The sequence below is a fragment of the Armigeres subalbatus genome, chromosome 1 (genome assembly GCF_024139115.2).
Source record: "Armigeres subalbatus isolate Guangzhou_Male chromosome 1, GZ_Asu_2, whole genome shotgun sequence".
Taxonomy (NCBI): Eukaryota; Metazoa; Arthropoda; class Insecta; order Diptera; family Culicidae; genus Armigeres; species Armigeres subalbatus.
The window spans coordinates 140,475,083-140,494,759 of record NC_085139.1 but is presented as its reverse complement, the minus strand read 5'-3'; the positions used below and the strand labels follow the sequence as shown (position 1 = coordinate 140,494,759).

General features: G+C 41.5%; 1 protein-coding gene across 6 annotated transcripts in view; it reads right to left on the bottom strand.

The window, feature by feature from the left end:
- Nucleotides 1–19,677, bottom strand: part of LOC134205181 (mucin-2) — a 131,610-nt gene that overhangs the window by 98,780 nt on the left and 13,153 nt on the right. For 4 of the 6 annotated variants that reach the window (XM_062680191.1, XM_062680194.1, XM_062680197.1 and 1 more), the window contains exon 2: nt 8,235–8,824. In XM_062680191.1, coding sequence (XP_062536175.1) covers nt 8,235–8,274 — 40 coding nt within the window. In that variant the 5' untranslated portion in view covers nt 8,275–8,824. The remainder of the gene's footprint in view (nt 1–8,234; nt 8,825–19,677) is intronic. The other 2 variants (XM_062680193.1, XM_062680192.1) reach the window with 2 other exon arrangements.

Here is a 19,677-nt window from a genome sequence, read left to right as displayed (position 1 = left end):
GAGAGTAAGATCTGCTGTGTCCAAATGATTCCTTGATTCTTCCTTGATATGGAGGAGAAGACTGCTTTGACAGGATTTGTTCTGTTATTTCCGGAAGATTTCTAACATCAATTATTCTGGTACTAGTCCATCTAGTTTATTAATGCAAACAATATTCTGGTCAAATTTGATGTATAATAAGAAGAACCATGATACGAGCACTTGAGCACATTACGCCTTTGCATTTGTAGTATGTAAGAAATAAATGTTTTTTTTTAAAGCGAAAAAATACGTTCAGACGAGCGTTTTATGGTCGTACCTTATAAATCATAACTATCAATATTAGATAAATCTTTCTGTGAAACTTTGTTTGAAATTTCGAGCAGCACCAGAAACGCATAAAATTGCATAAGTTTGGCGAGTTTTGTTGTTAGACTGTTGTAATGACCTCATAGTAAAGACCTAAAATATGTTAACATTTATTTGTACTCTGACATATCCAGACAGTAAATTCTCAATAGTTCATTATAATTTAGAAAAAGAAAGCAATATCTCCAAACAAAAACGATTGTTCGGAACATGAATCTGTTTGGAAGGGGTTTGAATCAAAAAGTATTGAAAGCTTAAAAATAAGCCTCTGACAATAAACATACCAAAGCCGTCACTGCCCTTGCTTAAATATCTGCGATCTGGAGAAAATTTGTCACTCTGCACAATTAAATAACTTTATTCTTGCTATTGAGAAATTTCATAAAATACTCGATTTTCATTTCGACTTCGTAATGCCCGTAATGATTGGGCTTAGTAAATAAATAAACGACCGATGGAAACTTATTCTTTTATTCGCCTCCCTTCAACGCGCCTCCCTTAAAGAGTTGAACCGTACAACCGTACATCTACAGTTAAAACTTAATTATTTTTATAATGTGGGGAGTAATCTACTTTGAAAGCGAAATATACAATTAAATAAAAATTTCATTATTTGAACAGTGAGTAGATGTTAGTCAAAAATATCATTGATACTCCCTCATCAAATTTGCAAAATAAGAAAAGGATTTACAAATACTTTAACCGATCACAGTCGTCTCCAAAAATTGGTAAATACTTTAACGTAATAATTTCCCGGGAAATATCGGGAAACTAAAGCGCGCATCCCGGGAATCGGGAATCCCGGGAAAATTGATTTCCCGGGAAATCGTTTCCGGGAATGGAACCCCTAGCTGCAATACGCCTTTTCACCTCGCGGGTAACATCATTATCGCACGTCACTAATGTTCCAAGATACACAAATTCTTCTACCACTTCAAATTTTTCACCATCCAGCACTATTTCGCCACCACCACCACTAATGAACCCACGTTGATTGCCAGCGACCATGTACTTCGTTTTGCTGGTATTGATCGTGAGTGCAATCCTCGCCGTCTCCCTCTTAAAAGGCGCAAAAGCCTCTTCCACGGCACGGCGATCAATTTCGATAATATCGATATCGTCCGCAAATCCCAGGAGCATATGCGATTTTGTGATAATGGTACCGCTTCTTTGCACACCAGCTCTCCTAATCGCTCCCTCGAGCGCTATATTGAACAGTAGATTCGAGAGTGCATCACCCTGCTTTAATCCATCTAAGGTAACAAATGACGTCGATATTTCATCCGCAACCCTTACACTTGATTTCGATCCGTCCAACGTTATACGAATCAGCCGTATCAGTTTCGCCGGAAAACCATGTTCAAGCATAATTTGCCATAATTCATTCCGTTTCACTGAATCGTACGCCGCCTTGAAATCAATAATATAATGAAATCAATAATATTTTATACAGTGCATTGCATACAGTGCATATCATTTGTTTGAAAGACTTTTTATCAACATTAGAAAATGATCGTACACCTTGTAAATAAAATATACAAAGTTTATCAATATATGTATAGCGAACAGCAAACGGCCAGTTTTTGGAGTTCCTTTTTTAGATTTTGATCATTTTAGTGTTACAGGGCACCCCTCACAGTATAACGTTCCCTTACCACGTTATTGCGGAACTCTGGCGTGGCGGACCTATTTTCTCGCGCGACTAGTGGGACCAAAATGTCGACCAAACCAAAAAAAAAACATGTTTCGGCACCAACATTTCAAAAGGCAATTGTAGAGGCAAAGCAGGAGTGCAAGTCCTAACTGCAGGTAAGTAAGAAGGCGGAACAAAAGAGCCGCCAACTTACCGAGGAGAAAGAGTTGGTAGTGGGCCAAGCGGTGGAGGCCAGGAAGGAAGCCGATTCGAAGCTTCGAGTACTTACTGAAGAAAAGTAGCTGGCAGAAATCCAGACTGCAGAACTCCGCAGACGCATGGCTGTCACTGGAGCAACTCCAAAGCTAAGTAAGGTCAGTATGGCAACCAACCTGAAGGGAGCTAGCGCCAAGACGATATTGCACGAGAAGAAGGCTACTAAGATCCGTCGGGAAAAGGTTGAACAGGTTGCCGAATCTAAGGAACGACGCAAACCAGTTCCTCCTTTTACGAAGACTACCGAAGTACGCCTGGAGGAAGGCCTGCCCAGGAGGGAAGTTGTGAATCCCAAAAAGGCGAAAAGGATCGAAAAGCGGTAGAGCAGGCGAAGGCGCCATTGGCCATAAAGGGGAGTGCCCGTAGAGGAAAGGGCACACCTTCCAATGGTCATGGCAGGAAGGGCAGAGGCGAAGAAATTATCGTCAAGGCTGGTGGTAAGAGCTATGCTGATGTTCTGAAGGCTTTGCGGGGCGATAAAAAGCTCACTGACCTAGGGGATGATGTCAACTGAATCCGCAGAAAAGAAAACACAGAAGGGCAAGATGGTCCTTATCCTGAAGCAGATAAGCGGAAGTGTTCCGCGTATAAAAAGTTGGCAGAAGAGGTGCTGGGAGATTCGGTTCGGGTGAGAGCCCTATACCAAGTAGAGGTAATCCAATGCCGAGGCCTGGACGAAATTACCAAAGCCGGTGAGCTGGTAGCTGCACTGAGAAATCATACGGCGATTCGGTTGCAGAAAGGGTATGCTGGAACGCAGGTTGCCTCTTTTCAGGTACCTCTGGCTGACGCCAAGATGGTACTGGATAAGGTCAAGCTGTAGGTGGATTGGACGGTTTGCTTGGTGGGCGCAAACCAACCTCAGGCCTGTTTCAAGTGCTTCGATTACGGACATAAGTCATATGACTGCAAAGGTTCTGATCCGAGTTGGCTTTGCCGGAGGGGTGGAGCTGAAGGTCACAAGGCTCACACCTGCCAGGCCGCACCGAGGTGTTTGATCTGTGGTCCTGGGACAGACAACAAACACCCATTCGGTGGGCAGGCCTGCCCGGCCTCTAGACGAGCTCGGTCATGCAAGTACCTCAGCTAAATCTCAACCACTGCGAGGCAGCGCAAGCGCTGTTACAACAATCGGTATACGAGAGTAAGACTGATGTTGCCTTGCTGTCCGACCCGTACCGCATCCCTGCTAAACATAACAGTTCGGTTGCGGATAAGTCTGGAATAGTGACCATCTGGACTTGCGGCAGGTACCCCATCCAGGAGATAGTGAGGATCTCCTGATGACGAAGGTTTTTTTTATAGCAAAGGTAAGCGGAGTTTAGTTTTGTAGCTGTTACTGTTCTCCTAGATGGAGCATAGACCAATACACTGGAGTGTTAGATAATCTTGTAGCGAGACTAACTGATCTTAAACCATTAGTTGTAGCAGGTGACTTCAACGCGTGGGCAGTGGATTGGGCCCCTCGGTTCACTAACGCTAGAGGTCATATCTTGCTAGAGTCTTTAGCGGTACTGAACGAAGTCCTGCTGAACAAGGACCAAGCATCAACGGTCAGAGGACCGAATGGCAAGTCATGAATCGATGTGGCCTTCTGCAGCGTGGGATGGACGGTGGAGCCTGAATGGAGGGTTCACGACGGGTATACTGCTAGTTACCATCAGGAAATACGTTTGATGATCAGCTATACCTCCAACAGAACCACAAGGCGGGTCAGTAAAGCTGATCTAGGATGGCGTACCTCGCAGTTCGACCCAGAACTGCGGGAAGAATCACTAAGGTGGTAAATTCGGACTCTAGGCCTTAGTGTTGAGTAGTGGTGACGATCATGATAGCTTATCTTCGCAGAACCTGTCTAAGGGCTAAAAGAAGGTTGCAACGTGCTAGAACCGAAGCAGACAGGCTAGAAAGACGCCAGTTGTTCCAAACAGCTAGCAGAGCTCTGTGCTTTGAAGAGCTGTGTAGGATGGCCAATAATACTCCAAGGGGGATACATACAGGATAGTGATTGCTCGGACCAACAGCACACCTCCTGAGAAATCCCCGGACATGTTAGCCAGGTTCGTTGAAGGTTTGTTCCCGAAGTATGACTTCTCGGTCTGGCCCGCCACACAGTACGAGTCAGAGAACGTGGTACCGCTAGTGACTAACGATGAGCTTATCGCCGTTCCGAGGAAACTTAAGCTAAATAAGGCACCAGGGCCGGATTGTATTCCTAACCTGGTCCTCAAGCACGCGATTCTTGCGATTCTTGCTTGAAACTTCCCAGATCGTTGGAAACGGCAAAAGTTGGTGCCTAAGCCAGGAGAATCCCCGGGAAAGCCTTCGGAATACAGACCAATTTGCCTACTCGACACAACTGGTAAATTGTTAGAGAGGGTGATCCTGAATAGCTTGACGGACTATACGGAGTGTGCTGGTGGCTTACCCAGCAACCAGTATGGGTTTCGCAAAGCCGTTCTACCATCGAAGCGATTCGGTCGGTAACGGAAACGGCTAAGACAGACAGACAGATCGATAGGTTACTATCACAGCTTGCGATCGACGGGTGGTGAGGTTACCACCCTTGAAGTCGATGTTGTGTTATAATATCGAGTGCGTTAGCATAGGCGTGAACGTTCTCAATAGTCCTCCCCTGATGTATTGCTTGATTGCGGGCCGGGGGATACGGACTGGCGAAAGGGTTTTGGTTTTAGTGCGTCGAGTGTTCCCATCTCCACATTACCTGAGTTAACCTCCTCAGGTTGTAGATTTCTGTTTACTCTTGCTCGAAAAAAATAGTAGCGCGCGATCGAGTGGTGGCTGATCTATGAAACAATGTGTAGGTTGAGAATCAAAGACCGGTTCTTCAACTTCAGCATAATCAACGTCCATAGCCCACACTCCGGAAGCACTGATGATGAAGAAGACGCATTCTACGCGCAGTTGGAACGTGAGTACGGCTGCCCAAGCCACGACGTCAAAATCATCATACGAGACGAACGAAAACGGCATACGACTGATTGGTTTTGCCGCCTCCAAAAATGGCTATTCGCAGCACCTACTTCCAGCACAGCCTTCCGTAACGGTACACCTGGAGATCACCACTGCAGACAGAATCACAAATCGACCACGTTCTGATTGATGTGCTGTCCGTCTCCGACATTATCGACGTAAAGACAGATCGTGGCGCTAATATCGACTCTGACCACTATCTGGTGATGATTTAACTGCCCCCAAAACTATCCGTCATCAACAATGTTCGGTACCGACGACCACCGCGGTACGACCTAGAACGTCTGAAGCAACCTGATGTCGCCACTGCATACGCGCAGCATCTCAGGGCAGCGTTGCCGGAAGAGAGTGAGCTCAATGGGGCCCCTCTTGAGGACTTCTGGAATACAGTTAAAGCAGCCATTAACGACGTAGCGGAGAACAACGTCGGGTAGGTGGAGCGAAGTCGACGGAACGATTGGTTCGACAAAGAGTGCAGACAGATTCTAGAGGAGAAGGACGCAGCGCGGACGGTCACGTTGCAGCAAGGTACCCGGCAGAACGTGGAACGTTATAGACGGAAAGGGAGACAGCAGACCCGCCTTTTTCAGGAGAAGAAACGCCGCAGGAAGAAGCGGAATGCGAGGACATGGAACAGCTGTGCCGTTCTCAAGAAACATGCAAGTTCAGAAGCTCAACGCATCCCACAAAGGCTTCGTGCCGCGAGCCGAAATGTGCCGGGATAAGGATGGGAGCAGCTTGACGGACGAACATGTGGTGATCGAAAGGTGGAAGCAGCACTGCGAGGAACATTTAAATGACACTGAGAGTACAGGCAGTGAAGGTCACGGCAGCGGAGGAGATTACTACGTCAGTCCAGCGGACAATGAAAGTCATCCAGCCCCCACCTTGAGGGAAGTTAAGGATGTCATCCATCAGATAAAGAAACACGACGAGCTGGAGTGTGAGAACTTTCGAGCGATCACCAACTTCAATTCCGCCTACAAAGTGATATTCCAGATCATCTTCCATCGTCTGGCACCAACAGTGGATGCGTGGGAAGTTATCAAGCCGACTTTGTTGACGGCCGCTCGACAGCGGACCAGATCTTTATTTACGGAAAATTCTTCAAAAATGCCGTGAAAACCAGGTCCCAACCGTAAATAACAGTAAATAACTCCAATTCGTTTGAATCGCGCCGGGGACTAGGACAAGGTGATGGACTTTCGTGCTGGATGTTCAACATTGCGCTAGAAGGTATCATGCGGAGAGCCGGATGTAACCACCGGAGTACGATTTTCAACAGCTCCAGTCAATTTATTTGTTTCGCGGATGACATGGACATTGTCGGCCGAACATTTGCAAAGGTGGCAGAACTGTACACCCGCCTGAAACGTGAAGCAACAAAAGATGGACTGGTGGTGAATGCATCCGAGACAAAGTGCATGCTTTTGGGCGGAACCAAGCGCGTCAGGGTCCGCCTGGGAAGCAGTGTTACGATAGAAGGGGATACCTTTGAGGTGGTCGATGATAATAATTATTATTTATTTATTCAGACTAAGGCCGAAGTAGCTTGTGCGGTATATAAGAGTCTTCTACATTCGGCTCGGTCCATGGCTACACGTCGCCAACCACGCAGTCTACGGAGGGTCCTGATCGATAAGATCGGTAGTCCTCTACGGACATGAAACTTGGACAATGCTCGAGGAGGATTTGCAAGCATTCGAAGTGTTCAAGAGACGGGTCCATCTTTGGGTGCAATTATGCCTAAAACAGACACATTCAGATTCTGTTTCTGTAACGAATTATTGGCAAATGAATTAAACTCTGACCAAATGATTGGATTCGTCCTTTCCATGGAGTTGACAATCATGTATTATTCCTTGCTTCTTTGATGAGATTGATTAATTGCGACGTCCGTTTCGGTTATCGTTAGTTGGTGAATTTCGAAGTATCATCCTAAAATCAAAAGCATTTAAACTAATATTGAAGGCACGCTGTATTGCAATTGTTTCTGAATCAGTCTCGTTGACGCTTCTCCTTTGTTGAACTTGAAGAAGCCAGAAGTTCCATTGGGTAGAAGTGCAACGACCGTGATATTGACTAACGGCGGACAGTCAAAGGCGGTATGTATGATCTACATGTATTATTACCTAGAAATCAATTATTTGTCGTTTTGAGTCTAACCCCTCCATAGAATTAATTTACCCAATGTGGAATTTACCGGTATGGTAATATTTTGTTACATTTTATTTGTTTGCAATCAATACTGGGAAGTATGCCGACTTTAATACGATTTTTATTGTACAATAAGATTCATGGAAGCGAAATTGCAAACATCATACCCAAACACACCGGGCAAAATTCGTCTGAATCACTTCCACAAATTCCATTCCGCAGCTCGTACGAGAGATAGGGAATGTTTTTGCAGCTTCGTTTTGCTCCCTTGCTTCGGTTTCCATTCATTCATTCAGCCACCAACCAGCGCACTCGTTTCTCTGTAGATGTGCTCTAATATCATGAGCTTCTCATCCGAAATTTTCGACCCTCACTTCGCAGCTCACCACACGTCTTCTCAGTTTCATAACTGAGTGAGAAGATAATTACAAATCAATTCAAATTGGAAGATTGTACCTTTATGTTGTTACTAAATATCGATTTTTCTAGTTGGTGACACAAACGTCAATTAACATATTAAGATTTGAAATAAAGATTTCTGATTTTTTTTAAATATAAAAATATGAACTCTCACATCGGTGTAATTGGCGTGTGAAAGCGATTTTCAGGAGTGAGATGATTTTTTCTCATCAATCACTATTTTCACATTCATGACGAAGTTAGTTAGTATCTGATAATGATTATTCCGCGTAAAAAAATAATGAGCTTGAGAGTCATACCTGAGTAATTAAAGATCAATATGCGAAATATCGAGGCAATAGTTAATATATCCCCTTGATTATTGTCAGTACACCTCAAAAATAAAGAAAACAAAATAAAAATTCACCTTGCTCACCTGGCTTGTCCAATGATTGCCGACGATTCATTGGCGTGCGAAGACACGGATGTCAGCCAAGGCGGACGCAATAGTGCGACGGCCTCCGGCAGACTCCGGGGAAAATTCAGGATTCTCTCAGGATGGAACTTCCGTCGGCAGACAATGCCTTTTCACGAGACCGATGATAGTTTCTCGTCAACGCGATCTACCGCTATTGATAGTATACTCTATTGCTTAGCGATCAAGGGGTCAATGCATTTGATCCTATCTTTCACTTTTTGCTTGCCACACATAATATTTTAATATTCTGGTACAAAATTTACATTCGTGAAAATACACGTTTCATATACACATTGGCATGCACACAAATACACAAAGGTGGCCGAAACAGAATTTACCACTAGCCACTAATCACTTGGATCCAGACACCATTTATTTTTTTTATTTTACGATTCTCTTGGGCACCGTTTCGCTGATGCTGCTGCAGTTGAGAGGAATGATTTTGGCGATATTTATTTTCACTTGTTTCTTGCACAGTAAATTACATGAGAAGTGCTGCCGAGGGTGAATGTGATGATAGTTGATTCACACATTTTGTTCTGGAATAAGATGGAAAGATTAAAAATCAATTAGAAATAATCGTTATTAATTGGTATTTATTATTTGATTTGAAATTTTTCGTTTTGCATATCATTGGATGTATAATATGCAAATGCACTATATGCATATGATGCATAACATATGTGCTATTCATTGAACAGATAAACCATTTATTTGGGAAACAGATGTGTCAAATTTTCAGCGAAAATGACCCAGGCTTCGGAGCCCTCCTTAGTCGTGCGGTAAGACGCGCGGCTACAAAGCAAGACCATACTGAGGGTGGCTGGGCTCGATTCCCGGTGCCGGTCTAGGCAATTTTCGGATTGGAAATTGTCTTGACTTCCCTGAGCATAAAAGTATCATTGGTTAGCCTCATGATATACGAATGCAAAAATGGTAACCTGGCTTAGAAACCTCGCAGTTAATAACTGTGGAAGTGCTTGATGAACACTAAGCTGCGAGGCGGCTCTGTCCCAGTGTAATGCCAATAAGAAGAAGAAGACCCAGGCTTAATCCGCTGCCGATTTCTGGGGGAAAGTCAACGCGCTTAGATCGCAATTAGTCTACGCGGAGATCTTCCAACATCCACCTCGATACACCTGATAATACCTTTACCGATCCCACCGAAGTAGCCAATTTCCTTATACATAGTGCGCTCCTTTAAAGTCCTAATCGGGAACCAGGGTTTGAGGACTTTCCTGGAGGAAACTGGGCAAGATCACAAATATTCCATTTACCTTGTCCCGTTTTTCGTTCTATACTAGGAAACTTCTTCAGTGTCTCATTATCGACTAAATCGAGGGCTGCTGGAACCTACCCTGACCGTAGCGAGTTGTGGAAACTTAGAACATTAAATGGCAAGTCGCTATATTTCGTAGGTTGCGACAGGAAAATCTACGATGAATGCAACTTTGATGTCGTGTCATTGCAGAGTATGGAAACGCGGGTATCGAACGGTCACCTTCTAGCTATCAAACCTTCAAATTGAAAACAGCTGCATAGTGCTGGCTATGATGGACCAATATGTTATTGGGTGGCAGCAAATTAACGCAAGGATGTGCAAAATAACCGATCAGAGACCGTTTCTTTAACTATAGGATTATCAACGAGCACTGGTCAGTGGACATACGATGGATGCCCACTGCGAGATGAGATGACGAAATCGTTATTGATGATATAAAGGCTCAATTAGGAAGGGAGAAAATTTACAGACCGGTGATTTGGACGGATAGTCTGCACACCGAATCGAAGATGACTGGAGGGATATCTGATCCGCTTTTGGTAGATCCGCAATCACTGCATTAGGCACGGTATCTCCAGATCAGAGAGAAGATTGGTATAAGGGCGAACGAAGCACGTTAGAAACGGGTGCGGAGACAATACTCGATTTTCCAGAATAGCGCCAGCAGAAGACCCTGAAGAGGCGAGGAAATAATACTGCGCTAATAACGTATGAAAGTTTTATGATAAGTTAAACCTTTTTTTTTTTTTTTTTTTTTTAACTAATTTTATTTGCTAATTATCTAATACATGCATTCATCTCTTAGACTAGGTGTTCCGTGTTTTCTTAACACTATCATCCTTATTTGCTATGTTACGCTTTTAGTTATAATACATTTCAATTGCCTCTGGCAGTTAGAATTTTTTCCTCTGGTTGAATTGAACCATGTAGGAATTACAATGTTTTCAACTTAAACTAAACTTAACCTATTTTATACTAAGGGTACAAGGAGTTAATCGTTGCAATAGAAGATTGCAACGATTTTATCTAAAATTGGAAATTATTTTGTTGGACATTTGTTGCAATGTCTCAATATTAGAAATTCTATGAAGTTCATTGGTACTATACCACGGAGGCAACTTCAGAATCATTTTCAAAATTTTATTTTGAATCCTCTGGAGTGCCTTCTTTCTGGTATTGCAGCAACTAGTCCATATTGGCACAGCATACAACATGGCAGGTCTAAAAATTTTTTTGTAAATCAAAAGTTTGTTCTTAAGACAAAGTTTTGATTTTCTGTTTATAAGTGGATATAGACACTTAATATATTTGTTACATTTGGCTTGAAGGCCTTCAATGTGATTTTTAAAGTTAATTTTGATCTAGCAGAAGTCCTAAATATTTAGCTTCGCTAGACCAATTAATTGGAACCCCATTCATAGTGACAATATGTCTGCTAGAAGGTTTCAAATAAGAAGCTCTCGGCTTATGTGGGAAAATTATAAGCTGAGTTTTGGAAGCATTCGGGGAAATTTTCCATTTTTGCAAGTAAGTGGAGAAAATATCCAAACTTTTTGCAATCTACTACAAATGACACGAAGGCTACGCCCTTTGGCTGAGAGACCTGTGTCATCTGCAAATAAAGATTTTGACACCCTGGTGGTAAATCAGGTAAGTCAGAAGTAAAATGTTATACAAAATGGGCCCCAGTATGCTGCCTTGGGGAACACCAGCTCTTACAGGGAATCTATCAGATTTAGTATTCTGATAGTTTACCTGCAGTGAGCGATCTGATAAATAATTTTGGATCAGTTTAATGATGTACAGAGGAAAATTAAAATTCATCAATTTTACAATCAAACCTTCATGCCAAACACTGTCAAATGCTTTCTCTATATCAAGAAGAGCAACTCCAGTCGAATATCCTTCAGATTTGTTGAGCCGAATTAAGTTCGTAACTCTTAATAACTGATGAGTGGTTGAATGCCCATGGCGAAAACCAAATTGCTCATCAGCAAAATAGAATTGTCATTAATATGAACCATCATTCTATTTAAAATAATCTTTTCAAACAGTTTGCTTATTGAAGAAAGCAAACTGATTGGGCGATAACTAGAAGCCTCAGCTGGATTTTTGTCCGGCTTCAAAATTGGAACAACTTTGGCGTTTTTCCATTTATCTGGAAAGTATGCCAATTGACAACATTTGTTAAATAAATTAACCAAAAAGGATAAAGAGCTCTCAGGAAGTTTTTTGATAAGTATGTAGAAAATACCATCATCACCCGGGGCTTTCATATTTTTAAATTTTCTAGTAATAGATCTCACTTCATCCAAATTTGTTCCCAACGAAGGGTCAAAAACATTCTCTTGATTGAGAATGTCTTCGAAGCTCCGTGTAACCTGATCCTCAATTGGACTAGTGAGACCTAGACTAAAATTATGGGCACTCTCGAACTGCTGAGCAAGTTTTTGAGCCTTTTCGCCATTTGTTAATAAAATTTTATTTCCCTCTTTAAGCGCTGGAATTGGCTTTTGAGGTTTTTAAGAATTTTTGTTAATTTCCAAAAGGGTTTCGAACTGGGATCCAACTTCGAGACATTATTCTCAAAGTTGGTATTTCTCAGAATAGCGAAACGTTTTTAATTTCATTTTGCAAATCTCGCCAAATAACTTTCAACGCGGGATCGCGAGTTCTTTGGTATTGCCTTCTTCTCACATTTTTAAGACGGATCAGTAGCTGAAGATCGTCGTCAATAATAATGGAGTTGAATTTAACTTCACATTTCGGAATTGCAATGCCTCTGGCTTCGACAATTAAATTTGTCAAAGATACGAGAGCATTATCAATATCACTTTTGGTATCCAAAGGAATATTAACATCAAAATTCCTATCGATATATGTTTTATATAAATCCCAATCAGCTCTATGATAATTAAAAGTAGAGCTGATTGGATTATAAATGGCTTCTTGTGAGATTTCAAATGTCACAGGAAGGTGATCAGAGTCAAAGTCAGCATGAGTTACCAATTGGCCACACAGCTGACTTGAATCCGTTAAAACTAAATCAATTGTAGAAGGATTTCGACTGGAAGAAAAACAAGTTGGTCCATTGGGATATTGAATAGTATAATATCCCGCAGAACAATCTTCAAATAAAATTTTACCATTGGAATTGCTTTGAGCATTATTCCATGAACGGTGTTTGGCATTGAAGTCACCAATTACGAAGAATTTTGATTTGTTGCGAGTCAGAATTTGAAGATCAGCTTTCAACAAATTCTTTTGCTGCCCATTGCATTGAAAAGGCAAGTAGGCTGCAATGAAGGAAAATTGTCCAAAATTTGTTTCAACAGAAACTCCCAAGGTTTCAAAAACTTTGGTTTCAAACGAAGAAAATAATTTATGTTTGATACGTCTATTGATGACAATGGCGACCCCACCACAGGCGCTGTCAAGACGATCATTTCTGTAGATAAAATAGTTTGGATCTCTTTTAATGGAGAGTCCTGGTTTTAAATACGTTTCAGTTATAATGGCAATATGCACATTATGAACTGAAAGGAAGTTGAATAATTCATCTTCCTTACCCTTTAGAGAGCGGGCATTCCAATTTAGAACTTTCACACAATTATTTAGATCCATTGAAACGGAGTCCGATAACAATTTTTGGTGTGTACTTTATACCAACCTGAACAGCTTCAGGAATGGTATTTGCTTTGAACATTGCATCAATCATGTGATGCAATTGTTCAGTTAAAAAATCAAAATCGGAAGCAGTCATGCTACCTGAATCGGCAACATGACCGTTATTTTCCGTTGGGACATGGGTATAAACCTCATTTTGAGAAGAGAAATTTGGTCTACCAGCAGCGATGTTTGCATACGTAGGTACATTGGAAAAATTGGGATTTACTGAAGTGCTTGCTACCCGTTGACGAGCGGCAAAATTAGTTTGTGAATTGTGGTGGGTATGAATTGCTCGACCGGTAACCGGTTTCGAAATTTGAGCGTTTGAAAAATTTCTACCCGTCGAATCTGGGATCCGATTGGAATTTCCCGTCATCAATTTTGCACGGGAATTCAAAACTTTTTGCGTGAAGGGCATTCCCAGAAATTGGATTTATGATTGCCCCACAATTTGCACATTTAAATTTATTGGAATCTTCTCTCACAGGACATGCGTCCTTGGCGTGAGAGGTTCCACCACAAATCATGCATTTAGCATCCATGTGACAATGTTTGGTTCCATGACCCCACTTTTGGCACTTACGGCACTGGGTGGGGTTTGGAAATTTCCCCAGGCCTGCGGAAATGTTCCCATGTAACACGGACATGGGACATAATACAGGCCTTTTCCAAACTTTCATATTATTTAGTTCACTTTTGTTAAAATGAACCAAATAAAATTCTTGACAAATGCCCCTCTGGGAAGTACCAGAGTGGGATTTCATTTTCATCTTAATTACTTGGGCTAGTGAACATCCAAGTAATTGAGAAATTTCAATTTAATTTCATCCAGTGATTTGTCATCACTGGGAGACCTTTCAAGACGACTTTGAACAATCGCTCAGTTTTGTCGTCGTATGTGAAGAATTTATGGCGCTTCTCAGTTAAATAGTGAAGAAGACGTTTGCGATCGTCAAAGGATCCCGGCAAAACGCGGCAGTCACCCTTCCTAGCAATCTGAAATGAAACCTTGATCCCCTGAAGGTTACTCAAAATCTCATTCCGGAAGCCAGAGAACTCGGCAACAGATACCACAATTGGCGGAATCCTTTGCTTTTTCGCATGAATCGAATCACCTGGGCTAGAGGTAGATTCGATTTGCTCAATTTCATCATTAATCACATCGAACTGATTGCTCAGTTCGATGGGAGAAGAATTATTTCCGATATTAGAGTTAGAAGGAATATCTGAATTCTCCAGCTTCCTTCTATTTTTTCCGCGCTTGGGCAGGACGGTCTTGAAACCTTGTTTCTTTGAAGGAAGTGGAGAATTCAGAGACTTCCCCTTCCTCTTGTTTTTATTAATGCTCATTGCTGAGCGTGGAGACGTGACCTTCTAAGAGGTTTTTTCCCAGAACGGTGTCCCTGCAGGATTACCACCGCTTGTCGGAATTTTACTTCCGCAAACGGGTCCAACGTAAAACGAAGGCACGGGTCCTTGCAAAGATCGTAACGGGATCAGTGGGTACAAATAGCGCTAAGAAGCACCGTTGAAATTAAAATAGCTTCGGGTAGTATTAAAAACTTCCTTCCGCAAAGAGAGAAAGAACCGCACAGCACGAAAGCACGATGCGGTCTGATAAGTTAAACCAGTGGTCCCCAGCATGCTTACTATCAAGGGACGCATAGCAATTTTGAATTGTTGGAGCGGGCCACAGTACATTTGCATGATTTGTTTTTCATTTCATGTAGATTTTTACACCTTAATAAATTATTTTGAATATTTATTTCACATTTCAATAAAATTTGTTGCGATGAATGTCCTTTAAATAACATAGTTTGCAGAACATATAATAATCTATTTTTCCAAATGATCATATGCCGTCCGATTCTAAGATTTTGAATTTTTGTTGAAGGATTATTGTTCACTACACATAACAATAACGATTCCTTAACCCCATTCCATCCGTTTTAAATATGCTTTAGAGGGCTTTAAATATGCTAAATGTATGCGCGTAAATGCATGGAATAAATAAACTAATAGCAGTCTTTTGACTTTAAATCTCCCAATTCTGTGTCATTGAACGAACAGATAAAAATTGAGATTTCGAGCCACCATTGATCATAGCTTGTCGTGTCGAATAACGACAAACATGTTTCAAAGCCAGGTAAACTTGCCACCCGAGTAGCACACATGTTGCACAAAGATCGCAGAAACTTATATGTGACCGGATTCAGTCACAATTTGGTTGCTGCAACCAGTTTCACTTGACTTGTTCTGCTTAGGCAGTAGTTTTGAAAAGAAATCGAATAAATCTGATTTCCGCACTATGTACCTTGTTTCCAGATATCCGATCAATTGAATTTTTCAGAAACCTTTTATTCATAAACTAATCGGAGCTTCGGAAAAATCTTGACTTTGTTAAATATTTTAGGTACCATCGTTCGAGGGTTCTTTTGATAAATCGGAGGCTATTTTGGACACTTTGAAACAAAAATTATAAAGTAAATTACTCTCAAATTGCCATTATCACCGTGTTGATTGGTTGGATGGTTGTTTGCATGGCAACTTTTTGTTTCAAATTTGGTATTTTTTTCGTTTAGTTTTTTTTTCAGAAAATCAAAAATCCAAAGTAGCTCCCGCAGTCAAAAGAAGCCTTGCACGACGGTAGCGTAAAGTACGTTAATCTTTAGCTTACTTTCTGGAGTTAAAAATAAAGCAAATTTAAATTTTGCCAAATCTTAACTTGTATTAAAAGTTTCCTCATTTCAGAGCAGTGAATGACAACATTAGTTTGATCTTTTTTGACCGTTTGAATCTGCAAAAAAATGGACGAATTTGCTATTTTCATAGCCCGGGGCAATACCATCGAAGTTGTTTGCTGTTGGCCTACATACCATTTATGAAGTGATGAATTTAATTATTCATGATGGTGCTTAAACATCGTAATGATGTGAACTTGTCAGATTCCCTGAGTATAAAAAAACTGAATTTAGTATGATGAAAAGCGTTTCGTATCATCTTATGCATATCAACGGGCCACATGTATTGCATATTCTGAAATCCTTCGCGGGCCGCAGGAAAAGGCTTCGGGGGCCGCATGCGGCCCGCGGGCCGCACTTTGGGGATCACTGAGTTAAACCATTCACGTGAAACAGCCTACCATATACAGGGACATAAATGGGAGCCTTCCTACGAACGAGTGTGAGGTGATACAGACATGATAGCAACACTATGAAGTAGAGCATATAAATGGCGTTATGACAGACAACGATGAAGGGTTTGTACCGAATCTGGAAGCATTTGGACATTTCTTCAGAAATTCTTCCATTCTTCCAGTTTCCTTAAAAATAATCTTTCGGCAATAACACCAGATATTCCTGTGAAATTTCTTTAAGACATCTTTCTAGGAATTCTAGGAATTATAGCGGAATCTCCGACAGAAATTTATTCAGAAATTTGTCCACGAACTATTTCGGAAATTTCTTTATGACAACTTTTTCTGGAAATTTATTTAATTTTTTTTGGAATCTCTTGAAGGAATTTACAAAGAATTTCCTGTAGAAATTACCAACGGATTGAATTGGCGAAGAATTTGGCGTCGGATTGAATTATTTTATCATCGGTTTCGACTTGCGATGTCGAAGACTCTCTGGAAAAATAACGGATTGAATGATTTGCTAATTGGTTTCGACTTGTGATGTCAAAGACACTCTGGAGAAACGTCGGATTGAATGATTTGCTCATCAGTTTCGACTTGTAATGTCAAAGACGCTCTGGAAGAGCGTCGCATTGAATGATTTGTCCATCGGTTTCGTCTTGTGATGTCGAAGACGCTCTGAAGGGCGTCGGATTGAATGATTTTCTCATCGGTTTCGACTTGTAATGTCAAAGACGCTCTGGAAGAGCGTCGGATTGAATGATTTGTCCATCGGTTTTGTTGTTGTTGATATAGCTGACAATTCAGAAGGCTTTGCGTATTTGTATGTGGATTTTGAATTGAAAACTCTAATTTGATATTGGTTTTAAATGAAACATTTGGTTTTGATAATGGGTTGGGTATCATGAGTATTAGATTTGAAAATTGGATCTGGCTTGGCTACAAATATTGAAACTATTATTAGATTAGAATATTTTGATTATAAGCTAGAGATTTTATATGAAAGATGGTCTTGGATTAGAATATTAGTAGTGAAAATTGGATGTGAATATAAAAAAAAAATACTAAATCAAGATACATAATCATACAATGGCAGGCATAAATAAAACTTTCAATTAATTACTGTGGAAATGTTATAGAACACGTAAATAGTAGACCAAGAACCAGTTGCAATGCAGAGCCATTGAAGATGAAGAGATTGAAGAAAAAACTTGAATATTTTATATGAATGATGATATTTGGTATTCCATTATGGAGTAATTCTCGCTGAAACCGGGTCACTATTTACACGAGGTTCTTAAAAAATCCTAAATTTATATTCTTTCGAAAGCTTTCGGCGAGTATATTGAGGATCCGAGTTAAATTCTTCAGAAAGATGAACTCCTCGTTAGATATACACGAAATCATTTTAATGGACCCCTCGATTTTTGTCAATTCTTGGCTCACCAAAATTATCATAGCTCTAACATTTCTCAACCGATCGTAGAGATCAGCATATCGTCGGAAAGAGAAAGAGAGTATCCTCAATTTGCAATAGTAAAAATAGAAGCAGCCATATTGAATTTGTCAAGAAGGGTAAGAAGGGGAATATTAGGGTGAGATATATTAGAAATCGGGCAATCCACTTCCAACGTGCATTGATGGCAGATTTGCAATTGTTAACCATTTACCATTTACTAGCGGAAAGTAGGCCATGACTTTGCCTCTTCCCTCGCCAGGTAACCAATGGAGTTGCACGCACGATAAGACAGCACACAAGCGATCCAACCAACGAATAGCTCGTTCGGCGGAATTACGCCGCACAGAAACAGCTGAAAAAAATGTATGGATCGTTACACTTCGCTCAACCGCCCCCGTCCCCTTTTCCTCTAAGCATTACGTAATTTGTGAATGCTTTCCTCTGGACATACCTCCAATAAATTGGAAGTTCCTTTAGGAAAACTTAATCCTTATGAGTTCTGGAACTCTTTTCTATTATTTCCTTTCGAAATTCCTAAAGGAAATATCGAATCTTCATCTACTGAAGCTATCTGCAGCCTATTTCGTAGTAAATTCTCTAGCGTGTTCACGCAGGAATCATTGAACGATCAGCAACTCCAGGAAGCAGTCTGTAATGTTCCGGTTCATCCTCCTGTTGGAGAACACCCAATCATCGACGAAGAAGCAATTGTTAACGCTTGCTCCACCTTGAAGGCTTCAAATAATTCTGGTCCTGATGGTACACCTGCCACGGTATTGAAAAAATGCGCCATCAGTTTGTCTCTGCCCCTATCACAATTTTTTAATCTTTCGCTTCAATCTTGGAATTTTCCAAAACCCTGGAAAAAATAATTTGTTTTTCCGGTGTTCAAAAAAGAAAACAAATGCGAAGTCAGCAATTATCGCGGTATTGCTATGTGTGCGGTTTCAATGCTGTTCGAAAAAAATGTTCACAATTTTTTGTTCCACAACTGTCGTCACTTCATCTCGGAGCATCAACTTGGATTTATGCCGAAACGTTCAACAAATAGTAATCTACATCTGTACTCATCTTTCATCGCCAGAGCTCTCCAGAAAGGCCAACAAGTTGATTCCATCTACACTGATTTTTCAGCGGCATTTGATAAAATCAATCATCAGATTTGGGCTGCGAAATGGTGAGTTGACATCCGGGAAGGGGCGCCTAACATAGCTCTGGTCCTCACAAGTTCCAATACTCACGCTTCCACGGGTCTTCCGATGACAATTGACCGCCAGCTAAGGGTTGCGTACTTAGCTGGTAGTGCAGCCTGGGCACTGTTTGCCTTCTGACATCAGCTAGAGAGAGAGGGTGCGTCCTGTGGGGTCTGCCTAGGATGTGATGGGGTTCGACAGTGAGCTCTGTTGAACTTCTATAAAAAGCTGCATGTGTCCCCAAGCAGGCCCTATCAAAGCGACCGTGTGCCGCTCAAAGCGCACTAGCCTAGTCCTGGACTGATCGAGCGTCTGTCCACCAAGGAGGTGCGGCTTCAACAGCGTCTGTTCTGGCATCCAGCGGCTGAGTATGAAATGCTATTCCCCGGGAGCTATGACAAAGAGAACTTCTACATTCAACTAGATAGAATTCCGAAGAGTGATATCAAGATCTGTTTGGGCGACTTCAATGCGTAGATCGGATCCGACAACTCGAACCATGAGCGCATTATGGGACGCCATAGTCTCGGGGAAATGGGCGAAAACGGAGAGCTGTTCGCAGAATTTTGTGGTAATAACGACATGGTGATCGGGGGATCGCTCTTCCCTCATCGACCGGTTCACAAGGTCACGTGGGTCTCCCGTGACGG